This window comes from Pithys albifrons, chromosome Z, assembly GCF_047495875.1.
Source record: "Pithys albifrons albifrons isolate INPA30051 chromosome Z, PitAlb_v1, whole genome shotgun sequence".
Classification (NCBI taxonomy): Eukaryota; Metazoa; Chordata; class Aves; order Passeriformes; family Thamnophilidae; genus Pithys; species Pithys albifrons.
Window position 1 is genome coordinate 10203889 of NC_092497.1, and position 15413 is coordinate 10219301.

Genomic DNA, 15413 nt, shown 5'->3' on the forward strand with positions numbered 1-15413 from the left:
ACGTGAGTGGATCTGATTCTGTGCACAACACTTCTGCAGTCATTCTTTTATGTAACAATGTGACTTTTATTTTTGGGAAAGGAGAGATCAACGGGTGTTCAATCCCCCACACTTGTACCAGAACTGATACTAGTCTTCCTTGGAAACTGGATTGATTTCAGCGAGGGCATCGCTGAATCTTATGGGTTATTCTGAGGGTGAACAGGAGAGATAAAAATAAACTGGGCAAAGAATCTTCTTGGAGCTGGTTAATTATGTTGAGTCCTGGGCTTTTTCTCCAGCCCCCCTTCTTCACAGTCCCACAGGATGCCAGGAGTCAGGCAGAGTGCTTTTCCAGCAGAGATCAGCTCGCTGCGCTGCACTGCCTGCTCTCGTAATGCCAAAGGAGTGCGTTTTGTCTTTAGTCAGATTGGCTCCATCAGTTCGTATTTCCTTCTGAATGGATAATAAAGTGGAGAATCATTTTGAGGCGAGGAGTGAAGCGGGGAGGCTGCGTGTGTGAGGAGCTAGGCAGTAGGCAGCTGACGAGGAGGAGTAAAGTAGCAATAGCTGCACAGCTTTCTCTCTGCCTCTGAAGTACAATATTTTCTGTTGAGTCACAACTGAAGAGAAGGATGAAGTTTTAACTGTACTTGGTACAGCCTGAGAAAGGGAAAAGATGCACTGTGGTGGGGAACTAAAGCATTTCTGTTGAGGGATGCTCCTGGAAACCAAAAGGATCTCTGCATTTTTGGCTTTTACAATCATTGTCTTCTGCTGTTTTTTGCTTTTTGGATTTTTAGTAGCTGTTTGCATTTTTTTATTCTCTTCAAAACATGCCTTCAACTTTATGTGATTTCTCATCCTAGCACTGCTGTGGAACAGGAAACTCTCGGTGCCTTTGACGTTTCTTTCCCTGATACCTCAGATGGGACACCAACAATATGTTGATAATCTTCATAGTGAAAGTTCATTATCCAGTGAACCTTTAACAGGATTAGAAATCCTTCAGGACTTGTATTTTCTATGAGAACAAGCTATTGTATTATGTAGTTTTCTATTAATTCTATAGATTTCCTTTACATTTTAACCTTTTGTTTTATTTTGAAGCAGCAAGGTAAGTGAAAGATTGGAACAAATTAAGTGGCTGGGTATAAACTGCAAGTAGACAGCAACCAAGGAGAATTGCTCTTTGTTTTTAGAGTGGGCTCTGTGTGTGTGTGTGTGTGTGTGTGTGTGTGTGTGTGTGTGTGTGTGTGTGTGTGTGTGTTTAGCAATACAATAGCTTTCTTGCAAGCTTTCTGGATTTAAAAATGTCTTTATAAAAACAACACTTAGTATGTTTGCTCTTTTGTATGCTCTTTTTCTTAGTTTTAGTTTTCACCCGTTAGATACTAATTGTAGATGTCTTATGACTGGTATAATTGAGGTTGTGGCTGTTTACTTCTCATACTTTTCTGTTAGGAGGGTTTGTATCTCAGCTGGAATTTGACATCAAAATCACTATGGGAGGAAGAGTTAAAGGGAAAGGGCTTGGGAATAATTTAAATTTAATCACTTGAAAGCAAATAACTTGAAGTAATTGAATTACTGGTTTGATTCTTCCTTAAATGTCACTTAAAAAGGCTTGCTTTTAACATAGAGTATTTGTCATTGGCCTGATTTCTTGTGCTGAGAAGCCAGTGAGTTGATGAGATGGACTGACTGGCATGCAGGAGCGATGAGGATGCTGTACAAGCTCATGAATCAGAGCAGATGGTGTGACTGTTTCAGATATCTTTTGAGTTTTCCTTCCATTTATATGGCCAGCTTTCTTTTTGCTAGTGGAGTGAGCCTTTGGGGGAAAAAAACCTCAAGACTTAATACAGAATGCTAAAGTCTTCTGTCCTCAAGATGAAAAGGAGAAAGCTTACAGAAGTAAAGCTGCAGTTTTAGCCCAGGAGGATTTTAGTTGCCGAGTCCTGCATTTTAGTAGCATGAGCTGGAAAACTCTAGTTCCATTTGCTGCATATGTTACCTTCACCCAGCCTGCCTGAACACTGCCAAGTGTCTGCCCTAAAGGGGAGTGCAGAGCAGGTCATAATCACTGAGCAAGATTGTTTAGCACCACTCAGTACCAGGGCTGTGCTCTCTCTGCCTTGACAACAGAAGTTTATTCTCCTAATTCATGATCCTGTGTTGATGAGTGCTCCCTGTCCCTCCCCTATCTGAGACACTGTCACTTGGAAACCCAGCTCCAAACCTCCTCAGTGAGTCATCAGGAGTTTTGAGAAAATTCTTTTGGATGTGTGTTTTGTGGTGGTTCTTGTCAGAAATACAGCACTTGGAGAGTTCACACTGTTGGTTCAGCAGTAATTCGGCACTGGGCTGTAAATTGGATTACATGTGGAGGAGAGGTACAGCCCATTCTGTTGCTGTTAGTCAAGACAGAGCTCTGGGAACCCTTCAGTGTTTTCCTTATGGTGCATGCAAACCTTATTTAAGCCAGAGGTACTGGGTTTATACTGGCAGTGCTGTCTGCCTGCTTTCTGGTTAGAGGTAGCTGAATAATCAGAAACCTTTCCCAAAGCCTGGCAGATACTTTCACAATTCTGATCCCATGGCCAGACAACTTGTTAGCATGCCCCAATACTTTTGTTTCAGTCCTTGGAGCTGTTGCCTTTGAAAAAGAAGTTGCTTCTTCATTCTGGCTCATCTGTTCAGTATAATGCTTGATCCTTAGGATTCTGATCTGGGATGAATCTGTTTTAAGGAAGAATTAGTGCTTTAGGTTGTCATGGTCAAGCCATTTACTGATGGATTTAGCTGTGGTCAAAACCTCCAAGCTCTGAAAATAAGGGGACTGCTGAACTTTGTTTTTCTCCATTTGCTCTTAAACTGCTGATAGATGCTCCTCAGGTTTTGTTTTTGCTGCTAAAGAGTAAAGTAACTTTTGCATAAAAACAGAAGAATCAGCTGTGATTTCTATTTTGTGAGTCAGTTATCCTTTTTGCCTTTTTCTCAACACAGCATTTTCTCAGAACTAGATAGGTGCCTTAGACTTAGCTTGCTGCTCACTAGGCAGTGAGCCTCTGCACTGCCATGGTCGGCAGCTTCCAGGCTGTGCCTCCCTCTGCGCTTGGGGACAACCCCTATTTCTGTCTCTGGATGCCGCCTTTTCCTGGCTGCCAGGTGGTGACAGACCTCGTTTGTTACTGCAAGCAATGCATCCCTGTGCCAGCCACTGCTGCTTTCAGCTTGCAGGAAAAGCTGTGACAGAAAGATGTGCTGCAGAGGGAATGAGCACTTCTCCAAGGATGGAAGGGTGCCCTTCTGGGGTTCCTGAGATAGCCTGGACATCTCACTTCCTCTCCATCTGTGCTCACAGAAAGGATGCTGTCTGGATGACTGGGTTTAGTCCCTTTTCACAGAAAGCTAAGACATTTAACTTTTGTGGTATTCCCTACATTTGTAGAGGATGTTAAGGAGCTAAGGCAGGGAGTGCTATCTCCTTGTTCTACTATATCCTGTTACTCTTTAATTACATTAGTTTAATTTCATGCTATTTTGCAACAGGAGTTTTTACATTGGTGAATGCACTCAGAACACTTAAGCGGATGTTGTACCCTCGTAGTCTGTGATTTTTACTGCTCCTTCACTTTGTAGCTACACTGATAACTTGCTGGGACAGCAAAATATAATTCAGAGATGGTTTTTTGTCTTGGTTGGATGGCCTTGTGTATGTATGTATGGCCAAACTTTGCAAACGAAGATTTGGGAAGGGCTGTCCCCACATGGGTGTGCCCTTCCAGCCTGCGCAGTGGATTTTAGGTGAGGCTCAGCGTGCGCAGAACTGGCCCCACCGTTTAAGTCCTGAGGTTCATCTGCCACGGCCAAGCAAGCTTGGACAGTGCCAGTGAAGTCCTCGGGACTAGAACCTACAGCACCTGGCATTTCCCAGGAGGTCTCCCATCCAAGTACTAATCCGGGGCTGACCCTACTTAGCTTCCGAGATCTGACGGGATCGGATGTCAGGGAGGCATTTAACTGCCCATGGCCTTGTGTAAAATATAAGAAATAACTGTGAGGTGGGAGGTGCCGAATGGGAAATATGTAGTGTTTTCTGGATCATTTTTCCACCATGCAGATAACTGACCACGCCTGACCTTTTATCACATCTCTCAAACTGCTTAGGAAAGATTTCAAGGAGGGGAGGGGTGTTCTAATATGTGTCAGATGGGGAGACTGGCTGTCATCAATACCTGCATTGAAATGTTCTGTCACAGTTTTTTCTCAGCTGTATAGAGCAGACATTATGGGTGCAGATGAAACCTGGAAAATACTATTGGAAGTGCTGACAAACTTAAGAAAGTTCTGCAGGTGGGGCTAGGCTGTTCTTTCGCAGCTCCTGCAGTAATTCCTGAACAAGAACTTAAGTTGAGGCTTGGTTTCAAAGGAACTGTGAAAGTGTTGCAGAGGGACTGAGTAACAGTTCTCTGCTCTCATGGTTTTGTTGTAAAAATTATTTTCATCCTTTTGTAACTTCTGTATTTTCAATGGCATGGATGTATTTCATCTTTAATCCACTGTGGAGTTCCATGTGTCTCTTCTGCACGTTACTTTTAGCTGAAATGTCCTGAGATGAACATGTTTCTCAATAGGATGTTTTGTTCTTCAGCTTTCCTGCTTTTTGCTCAGGATTGCTCTGCTCAGTTAGCTTCTTGATCATCCATGACAGGACTCAAGAGTTTTTGTTAGTTATCAGGAGAAGGTTTGAAGAGAGACATATCTCAGAAGCAAAGCAATAGTGCTATGTTCAGGTATGATCCAACCCAAAATTAATCACATTAATTAGAAAATTGCAGGCTCATCTCCAGAAGTGATATGTCAGCAAAACTGAGGGTAACCTTTCATACCTCTGTCAAGTCTTGTTGTTGTTAGGATTCTTTAAGCAATTAATGTGTTTTAAAATGCTATAATATTCTCAGGAAGAGTCGATGTTTCAGCATACAGAGTGCTGGGGCGATGTTGCTATGGCAGCCTTAGCCATGATTTTCTTTCTCTTGCTAATGCCAATTTTTTATTCTGCAGAATGTCCTGCATTTTAGTTATTGGTATTCTTCATTTTAAATGGTTCTTTATAAACTAGAAAGACCATTTATCAGTCATTTTGTTGCTTTTCCTAATGTAATTGCTAGTAAAGGTAATACAATACCACTTTGTGTGGAAGATACTGTAAATACAATCTAATCAAAAAGACTTCACTCAGTAGCATGAGTCAATAGCCAGAGAAGCTGCTGTGAAATGTTTTTCTGATCATAGTTAATTGTTCTTATATCTTTTTGCTAGTGACCTTGAAAATCATGTCTACCCTGAGGTACCAGCACCTCCTAACATGATGTTGTGGGGTTAGGCTATCTCGTATTTACCTTAGCGTGATGAAAAACAGCCAGTAAAAATGTCAGGATATCCAGACATTGGAATAAGCTTCCCAATGAAGTGGTGGAGTCAGCCTCCCAGGAAGTATTTAAAGGATGTGTATTTGTGGCCCTTAGTTTTGTGGTGGCCTTGGCAGTGCTGGGTAAACAGTTGGACCTGATGGTCCTGTAAAGTCTTTTCCAACCTAAACAATTCTATTATTGTATAAGATAAACCCACTTCATTTTAGCAGAGGTTTAATGGACATGGAGTTTTGTGCTCCCACCCCCTTTCCTGCCACTGAACTGCAGCCACTTCACTGCAGTGTGGGGCAGTGCTGAAGGTACCATGGTGCTGCCTTTTTTTTGAACCATGTTGGTCCAGTGGCTCACAGAAGACAGTGCTCAGAGGGGGTTGCAGCCATCTCCCTTCTCCCTGGTAAAAGCCTGGCCTTTGCCAAGAGCCCTAAGTATAAAATATGACTGATTTCCTAGCTGATGAACAGAGGTAACATATCTGCGTTTCATTTCCTACATGGGATGTCTCTTGTTTCTTTTTCTCACTCATGGATGCTGGTGTGCCATGGTTTTGCTCCTGTTGTCATGGCAAATTAGTACATTAGGAGGAGAAGTAACTGTTGTTCATGTATTACATTACATTTACATGGATATTCCATAAGTGTCCGGTGACAGGGTAACAAGCTGTTCAGTGTTTGTGGTAGCTCACATGTTTGTCCTCTTTAGAATCTTAATATATCAGCTTTGTCCTCATGGACGTAATCCAAACATCCACAGGGAAAGCAGCAATGTTTAGCTTGAGCCTGGCTTCACTTTGGGAAGTTGGGGAACATAGAAGTGGTGGTACCTTTACATACTCCTCACCAGTCTGCACACCCAAAGACAGTTGCATTGAACTGAGCATGGGGTTCTTCTGGAGAGAAGTGCCTGCTAAATAGGCAATCAGAACAAACCTTGTGTAGTTGGTGAGGGCTTGCAGCATCTGGCAGGATACCAGGATCCAAATACTTTCCTGAAAGACTTGATCTCTTGATTGTGTTAATGTTACTCCTGGGGTGATTCTGGAAGAGAAAAAGACTTCAGCAAGGATTTGCATCTAGATTAGATTTTTTTTTTTTTTTGCAGGCTGAAACTGCATTAACTTTCATTGTCACTTTGCATGTCTGTGCTACAAAAAAGCACGACCCTAACAGAGGCAACATGAGAGGAATAAGGGATCTTTTAGAGGGGACAAGTGACTGCAAAGTGCCTTGTCTGGAGCAGTGGAAGGGGACAGGAGTGCACACAGCCCTGGGTGGGGAGGAGGAGTGGAGGACCCTGACAGGAGGGACAGAGGCTCTGTGAGGCCAGCCCACAGAATGAGGTGGGCGAATGCCCGAAGCTCCAGGTCTGAGTGTGGGTTTGGGGTGGCAAAAGGTAGGGAATGGAGGAAGAGGAAGCCTGTGGGAGAGGTGCAAAGAGGGCGATTCTCTTACTTGGTTCTTGGCATTCTTCTAAGTGGGTAGTGATTTACCCGTTGGTGGTAAAAAGCGATTTCTGTTCATTTCCACCCACTGTAGAGAGGGGTAGGGAGAGGCTTCCCTCTGAGCCAGAGTTGCTGTCCATGTGTTCTGCTCTGGTCTTGTTCCCAGCTTGAGAGGATACAGCTTCTGTCCCTCTTGGAGTAAGATGGAAAGGTACTGTTGGTATTTGATGAAATCAAAGAGAGTTTTTTGAAAATCTCAAACAAAATAGGTGTTTTTAGATATACATATATACATATATATATGATCTCCCCCTATATATACATACATACATATACATAAACCATAAACACTGTATATATAAATAAAAATGACAGTATTATACTGTTTGCACTGAGCTGCCAACTTTGGAACGACTGCAGTTCTGCAAGTAAATGTTCAGCAGGAAAAAGTGATTTCTGTATCAAACTGCTACTGTTTAGTGTTGCAGCGGACAAAGAAATGAGAGCAAACTCTGTCTTGAATTGATGTCTTACTTTTTTAAAGTAAAATGATCATTAAGCCCCTCTGGGTGCCTTGAAAGCTGAGTGTGGAAGTTAACAAGATGAAGATTGAGCTTTCTGAGGGAAACCTTGCACAGGCATAGGTAGGCTTTTCTCCTAGGGCTTTGGAGTTCAGTATGCTGGATAATATTTGAAATGAACATTTCTGTGTGCTACCCTAAAGCTACACATATAGGAAGTCACAACTGTGGAGCTCTTTTTCTTGGCTGCCATTGAATCCAGGTGCTTACTCCCTGAGGGTTCATTTTTTAGTACTGGTACAGAATTGTTTTTCTGGTGCTAAACATCAGTTACCCAATTAAATGATAGTGGCTAAACTGTGTAAGTGGTGGAAGAAGAGAGTCTGAGAAAATATTTCTTCTGTCAACCCTGATCTGTGAGGGGGTAGTTAGATAGGAAAGAGATAAAAAAAACCCAAACAAAGCAGTTTCTCTGTAGCAGTAGCTTCAAAATTCTATAAAAATAAAACTTGTTTTCTTTTAAGCAGCTGACAGGCAATCCCATAGAGAATTTGATTAGCCTGCACAAGGGCAGGTATTGCCTTTGTTATGGAAGTTCAACTGAAATGCTCAATGGTGGGACTTAAACCTGAAACAGAGATGCAACTGCTGTTACAGCATATTAATTAAGCTCTTATTATAGAGATTGGTATTTGCAATGCTCCTTCCTCCAGATGAAAAAACACTCTTCTTTCCTGCCCACAAACTGAAGCAACAAAAGTGAAAAGATGCTAACCAGGATGAAAATGCTCACTAACAGGCAAAAGCTGGTGGTAGCACAACCGGCTGTGAGGTAGAGCTAACAATGTGTTAGAGAGGGTTTCTGCACTGCAGCAGCCAGGATCCTGCGCAGGATCAGTGCAGGTGTAGAAACTTGGATGCAGTGCTTCAAAACTTTGAATTAATGCTTTGTAAAAGGGAGTCACTCATTTTATGTGCTCTGTAAGAGGCATGAGGTGAAAGCTTCTGTGAGCTGCAGAGTGAATGGTCGTGAGGGTGTGATGATTGTGTTTGTGCACTGTGGAGCTTGAAAATGGGGTTTCTTGAGAACTAGATAATCATAAAAATGGAAGAGAGGTACTATAGGTCTTAATTCAAAGGAGAATATGAGAAAGAATATATACTTCAGCAGCAAGTCCAAACTGAATCATCAAATGCACTTGTGTTCTCCAGTCACCTTGGCTCCAGGAGAATCTTTGTATGGATCTCTGCCTGCCTTACACTGTGGGGGTAGAGCTAATTGTTATTGTTCAGTAAGTGTAGCAGTGAAGACCCATGGAAGTTTGAAGTAGTTAATGGGGGGGGAGGGTGGTGTTTTTATTTTGCTCTTTACAGATGGGATTTAAATCTAGGGAAATGATCCACTGCAAAATCTTGAGAGTCGGAGTAGAAGTGACATGCAGAATCTTCCTGCTATCAGCTCAGCCTGTTTGTGCATATGCTGAGTGTAGCATATTTAACTGCAGGTTAGCTTGGGAGCTTGCAAGCCTTGAGGTTTTTTGATTTGGTTCATTTTGGTTTTGTGGTGGCTTGTTTTTTTTTTTTAACTGTTTGGTAGCAAAATATTAAGATGAAAGTATTAAAATAGCAGAAAGGTTTTACACTTAAAATCTGTCATCCAGTCTTCCTGCCACTTTTACATCACTTTGTGCAATTCCTGTGGGCTAGCTGGTACTGCGCCAAGTTGAATTTGATTTCTGCTTTGGTTTGAAGCAGGAAAGGATGAAGATTGTGAACTTGAAAGGAAAGGAAATGTGCAAAGATAGAATTTCTAATGTCAGAATTCTGCATTCAGAGAGGTAATTAAATCGCACAGTGCACCATTGCCAGGAGCTCAAGCTTAGAGAAAGCTTAAAAAACAGAATGGCCATAGAATGGCTCTTTAAATATTTTTTAAATTTATTTTTATTCCTTGAGTAGAAGAAGGAATGAGAAACAGTTATTTCAACAAAGAAGAACCTGATATGGGGAGGTAGCCAAAACCAAGACAATGTCTATACACTTTAAATAGCACATCCTCTTTCTGTCTGATTTTATGTGTCTGCTGTTCTTGCGTGTTTTGTTATTCTGCTGCTTAAGTTACTTTGGCTATTTCTGAACCAAACGGTAATGTTTTTTCCCCTCTTTTGGTAGCTGCTTCATGACAGAATAAAAACTGGATGCAAATTGTGATTGATGTGTGCTTGTGCATCTTGTAGCACTATGAGAAACGCAGGTGCAGCTGATGATGTTTGCTAGAAGTAGATTGAAAAAGCAAGAAAATGAAATTTCACTTCTGCACAGAAAACCTGTTGTAAAACTGTGGGGCAGGAAGCAATTCCGGAAGCAAAAATTCCATTTGTTTCTGCGGGACAAAATGAAGAGGCTTCTTCAAGGCCAGGTAGATGATAATTCAAACCACGCACATCGCTGCCAGCTCTCCCCAGTGGAGATTGAAACAGACATGTTTGTTTGTGGAATAAAGAGGAGCTCTGGGAGCACTGAATTTTCCACCGCTGGAGGGGACTTTCATCAGGATGGAGGATGTGATTCCAAGGGAGTGAGTGAAGTTTGTGTTGGTGAGGTGGAACTAAACTGGGATGGCTATGTAAAAATACCATGTTCAGTTCAACAGAACAAGAAGGACTTGCAGGGAAATTCTTCTGGTGGTATTACACAGCCCTCTTCTGAAATAAAGGGCAGAGTGTCTGAGGGGCAGGACCTTTCTTCCCTGAGCATTACCATGAGCTGGAGGGATGCTGCTGAAAGGCAAGGTTGCTTTCCCCAGGAAAAGATCACTGCGTACAAGAGCCGTAGAAGGCAATCAAGAGATCGCTCAGCTGATGTGGTTGATTACATTGTTAAGGAGCTACAGGGAATAAGTCGAATCCAGACAGAGATTGCAGAGCTCCGTCAGCACCTCACCTTGATAAAAGGCTCCGTGGATGAAGTCTCCAGCTGTGTGGATACAGTCTTGAGTGAGATAGAAGGGCTGCAAAGTGGTTCTGGTGGCAAAACACAGGGGACACATGCTCGAGAGCCAAGAAAGGAGGTACAAAAGGAAGAACCAGTGTTATATTTTTATGGCATCCCAGAGAAAGATGGTGAAAACACCGTAGAGCTTATCTGCAGCTTCTTGTCTGAATACCACTGCTTTAATGGTATTCAGTGCAGTAAGTATATAAAAGATGCTTATAGATCAGATATGGGTACAGGCAAGCCATTGATGCCAAGACCAGCAGTTGTGAAACTTGTCAGTTGTGAACAGAGAGACTTTATTTTACAGAAGTCTATCCTTCTGCAGAGCTCAGGGGTCCGGATTGCTTCCAGTGAGGAGCAAAAGCGGCAGAAGGGCCAGAAAACAGATTCAGTCTCTTCACACTCTGGCCTCAAGAAAAATCATCACAACTTAGTGAATCCTGATGGAGCTCAGAGAACTGATGCAGTTGGGCACCTTCAAATGGACTCAAGCCAGGTTAAGTATAAAAGCACAAGTAGGAAAGAACAGTGTGCAGGGCAGAGACCTGATTCTGCACAGAAATCAGCCTTGACTGGGGAAGGCAACTTAGTATCTGAAACTGGAAAGGAAGAACAAACGATAAGCTGCAGTGAGCAGCCTTCAGATGACAGTGACATTCACCAGGCCCTTCATGAACCTCTAGAAAAATTCCAGGTGACCAATTTGGTTAAACCAGGTGATGGAAATCACTGCTGCTCATCTGAGTCTTCAGACCATGCAGGCCAGATTTGCACTTCAAATAAGGGTGGTGAGCACAGGCTTGACACTGAAAGTGTTACTAAGAATTGTTCTTCCCTTCTAGAAAAAGATGAGAGGATAACCACAGAAGAAATTGAAATAGACTGTGATAACTCATGCAAATTAAACAGTGCAGAGAAAGTTGATATTCAAAGAGAAGATGTTTCTAGTGGGGTGACAACCATTAGCTACGATCATACAACAGATGATATGGCTGATAGTAGTGACAGCTTGAAAGATATGATTCAAATGGACCTGAATGATCAAGATCCAACTGATCAGGTCTTTAGGGATGTCCTGGAAAATTCCCAGTATTTCCTTGACCATTCTCGGGATAATATTGATCTTGTAGACATGAAATTTTACACTAATAAGCTTGGGAAAGCCATTCATCATTTCAGGTCTGCTCTGCAGGTGGTATTTCATAAGCTGGAAACAAGTGATTCTGAAATGCTTTTGGAAAATGATAGTGGCTTACAGATGGATGATGACAACACACTTATGCTGACCAGTATGGGTGGCAGCTCTGATAACTTTGCAGAAACCCCTCCTAGTCAGTCCTCCGAGAGCCAGGCAAACACAAATGTCAACAGTGAAGCATCTGCCCAGATGCAATTTGCTCCTTCCAGTCTTTCGTCTGCTCCTCATGAGCCTCCTGTTCCTACTTTGGTGCCATCAGTTGACTGTGAAATCCCTTCTGGGCAGTGCTTCCCTCCTAAGGAGCTTGGAGAAGATGTGAACACCCTACCTGAGCCAGCAAGGGAGTGCAGACCCATGAGTCTTGACAAAGTGTGCGCAGAGACCATTTACCTGAACAAATGCATCAACAATTTCAAAAATGTTCTGAGGGAAAAGAGACAAATGCGTAGGAGACTCTTAAAAGAATTAGCACAGGAAGGAAACTGGATTTCTGCTGAGGAGACAAATTCAGGTAAAATGAAAAAAATGGTTTTAAGGAGATGTTAAAATCTGCACCTCATTCTGTGGGTGAACAGTTTATTAGAAATTGTGATCAAATAGTTACAAAGACAAGTACATAAGTACATATGTTGTACAACAGTACTGACAAACCCCCCTAAAATGTATTGTGTGACACAGTGAAATGCCACTTAGCAAGCTTCACCTCTCTCTCTTTTTTTTCTTTTTTTGAGACAGGGAGATTTGCACTGCTTCTTCAAAATAGCAGGTGTTAAGGTTTTTCATCATAATTCGTGACTTGGTTTCTTGTTAAATATAATAACTAAGACATGTGATAACAAAGTGTGCATTTGAGCTATAAGTATCCAGAATTGCTGTTCTGTGAGTTGAGTGGATCTAGGCTTCAAGTAACTCCATCATGAAGTGGGAGTCCTCAGTGTTTAATCATTGCTAGATCTGCTAGATGTTGTCCTAGTACAGACCTTTAAAAATAAAAATTAAAACAAAACAAAAACCACACATACAAAAAGATTGAGACATGTATTTTGTTATTGTTTCCATAACTTGTCCATGAGGTGACAAATTTTTCATTTCCGTGGAGCTACATGCCTTATTTCCAGCACAGGTATAGAAGTGCCAATGTGAGCAGATTCGGTGGTGGAGATGTGCTGCTAAACCTGTTCCTGAGGATGTTGGAAGTAGAGCTGACCAGCATCTTTTGATAGGACATGTTTTGATAGGCCTTGATTTGGTAAAACAGAACCTAAATTTGAAATGTAGGTCCATCTGCCCTTCCCTCTTCAGGCAGTAAGAAGACTTTCTCAATGTCATCTCTGTCCAAATCACTACAGTTAAGGGAAGAGGCTTTGTTTCAAGAGTGGAAGATACTTAAACTGCAGCTTGAAATCCTCACATCTTTGTTGTGAACTTCCATGTATCAAATACTGTGTTCACTCTCTTGCAGTCATGAAAGGTGGTCAGATTAATCAGAGGGTTTTTTCCCACTGGAAGAGGCATCTGACTCTAAGTGCTTTTCCACTGACTGTGCTTTCACTGTGAAGAAACAACTTGTCAACCTGTATTTGACTTCTGTACCAGTGACCTTCTCAGTTATGCAGATCATAAAGCTTGTAATCAGCTCTCTGCTTCCTTATTTTATAGACGGTTTTTAATACATAGTTGGCTCAAACAATAGGTTTTTCGTGAGGGAAGCACTGGGATGTGTTGGCAGGCTTGGCAGACATACTTTTTTTTCTAGTAGTGTTTGCATGGTGCTCAAGTCTGGACAAAGGTCCTAATTGTAGGACCTGAGGGAACAGACAGTGGATTGGATTAGCATTTGTCACAATGCAGCAGAAGTATTGAAATAGCCTGTTTCTGAATGTGAGAGGAGTCTGCTATCTCAGCAGAGTTTGAGCAGTACAGGCATGTTCACAGAGCAAGAAGTAGCCAAAACAGGGAGGGAGGAGGAACAGAGCTGGACTTTGTACCTCAAATCTGGCTCCAGGGTGACTTGGCATTCCTGAGCCTCCCTGGTTCAGGTCTCCTGAACATCATCTAGTGACGCAACAAAAGAGTTGGTGCTTTGTGTGGCAGTCAGGTAAAGGTGTATCTACATGCTACATTTGGCAACGGAAACTATAAAAACAAGTGTGTGATGAAATCATGATGCAGGAAATGTGCTCTGAGAGATGGGAGGAGTGAAAAACACTGGTTAAGGGATAAGAAATGTTGGGGTGTTTGTCATCCTTGGGAAAAAAAACCCGGAGGAGATGTCAGAAGCAAAGCAGTCCAGACCCTCAGAGCTAGGCAGGGAAGCTGTTTGGAAGTTGAAAATAGATGATCTTTAGATCCCTTCCAACACAAGCTATTCTATAATTCTGTGACTCTCTGAAATGGTGTTGTTTGGGTGTGCATTTTTCAAGAAAGGGAAGCTGTAGTTTTATGGCCTGCTTTAAGGTACTTAGGTTTGAGCCAAGCTTTTATTTTCTTCCTTTGGAAAAAGCATCATACTCAGAAGGCAATGAAATCTTGTCGGTTTGCTTTTTTTCCCAGCTGTCATTGAGTGGGTATGTCTCATTTTAAAAATGTAATTTGTTGTTAATAGGCTTTCCACTTCCTGGGTAAGATCTGCTGAAAACCCAGTTCTACAGCTGTGTTTTTTAGGTTCTGGACCTGAACCACTGTGTTACTCATGTCTGCTCGAAAGTTCAGTTCAAGGTATTTTATTAAATGTTTGGCAGCAGCCAGCAGCAAAGGAATGGATGATAACTTTGAAGGTGTTGGTAAATCTGCATGTTTTGGTGAATCAGAGATGATGCACTGGCATAAAGGTTTGATTCATTTATAGTTGTACACAGATGCAAATTACCGGAAGAATGTGGAACTTGGCAGATGCATGCAAGTAATTGTTGTGTTTAACTGGAAATCAAAAAAGAAGAAATGAAATATCCCCTGAAAATCTGTGGAAGCTTTTGAAGTTTGAATTTGAGAAGAAGTAAAAAAAAAAACCCAACAAATGAATAAGTGAAGATGAAGACAGTTTGATTTTTTTGTAAAAGAAATGTCTTTAAAGAGGAATTTTTGCAGATATGAGGTGACTGCTCAGAAATGTAATAGTGAGAGAATTCTGTGATAGGAGTTAATCAAGTTAGTCACCATCAATGAAACTGTGAGTGTACATGCTGTACTGAGACACAAGATTTTAAATCTTTGTCTGCAGTTACTCAGAGCTTCGTCAAATTTCATCTTTGGCCTGAAGGTCTCCCTAAAAGCCTTAAACTGATGGGCCTCAAAAATCAAAGATATCTATGGAATTTAAGCCAAAGTGTTTTGTTATGTTTTTTTTTTAATTAAAAAATTAGTCTAATGCAAGATTTATTGCTTTGTATTTGTTAAAAAAATGGTTGACCTGTATTTGAGGAGCTCTAGTGCCCTGAGGTCTTAAAATTTGGCAGCGCTAGTTTGTGTCAAGGAATTTTCTGTGGAAGATCAACCCCAAATGAGCGAAGTGAATACACCCTTGAAAAATGTGTAGCTTGCATATGCTCACGTAGCTTGCTACTGTTGAGCTGTTGCACTGCCAGAAACTCCATCTGTCCTCAGTGTTTTCCAGCTGGGGGCTAAAAGCAAGGTTTCCCTGCTCAGCATGACTGAGAGCCAGGGCGGACCTGAGAGGGAGCACAAGTCCGAGTCTTCTACATCCTCTGCACTCTGAGATTCCACAGGAAACATCAGGAAGGAACATAGTTCAAATACAGAGGAGTTAAAAATGCAGGAATGAGGGGTATCTGGCTCTGGGACACACTAAAGGAACCCCGTGGACAAAGTCTTGGCTTGGG

The 15413-nt window shown here is 41.9% G+C and overlaps 1 protein-coding gene across 3 annotated transcripts in view; it reads left to right on the forward strand.

The window, feature by feature from the left end:
• Positions 1–427: 427 nt before the first annotated feature.
• Positions 428–15413, forward strand: part of LOC139685107 (protein unc-13 homolog B-like) — a 112225-nt gene continuing 97239 nt past the window's right edge. For all 3 annotated transcript variants that reach the window (XM_071581719.1, XM_071581721.1, XM_071581720.1), the window contains exons 1-2: positions 428–1096; positions 9552–12085. In XM_071581719.1, coding sequence (XP_071437820.1) covers positions 9643–12085 — 2443 coding nt within the window. In that variant the 5' untranslated portion in view covers positions 428–1096; positions 9552–9642. The remainder of the gene's footprint in view (positions 1097–9551; positions 12086–15413) is intronic.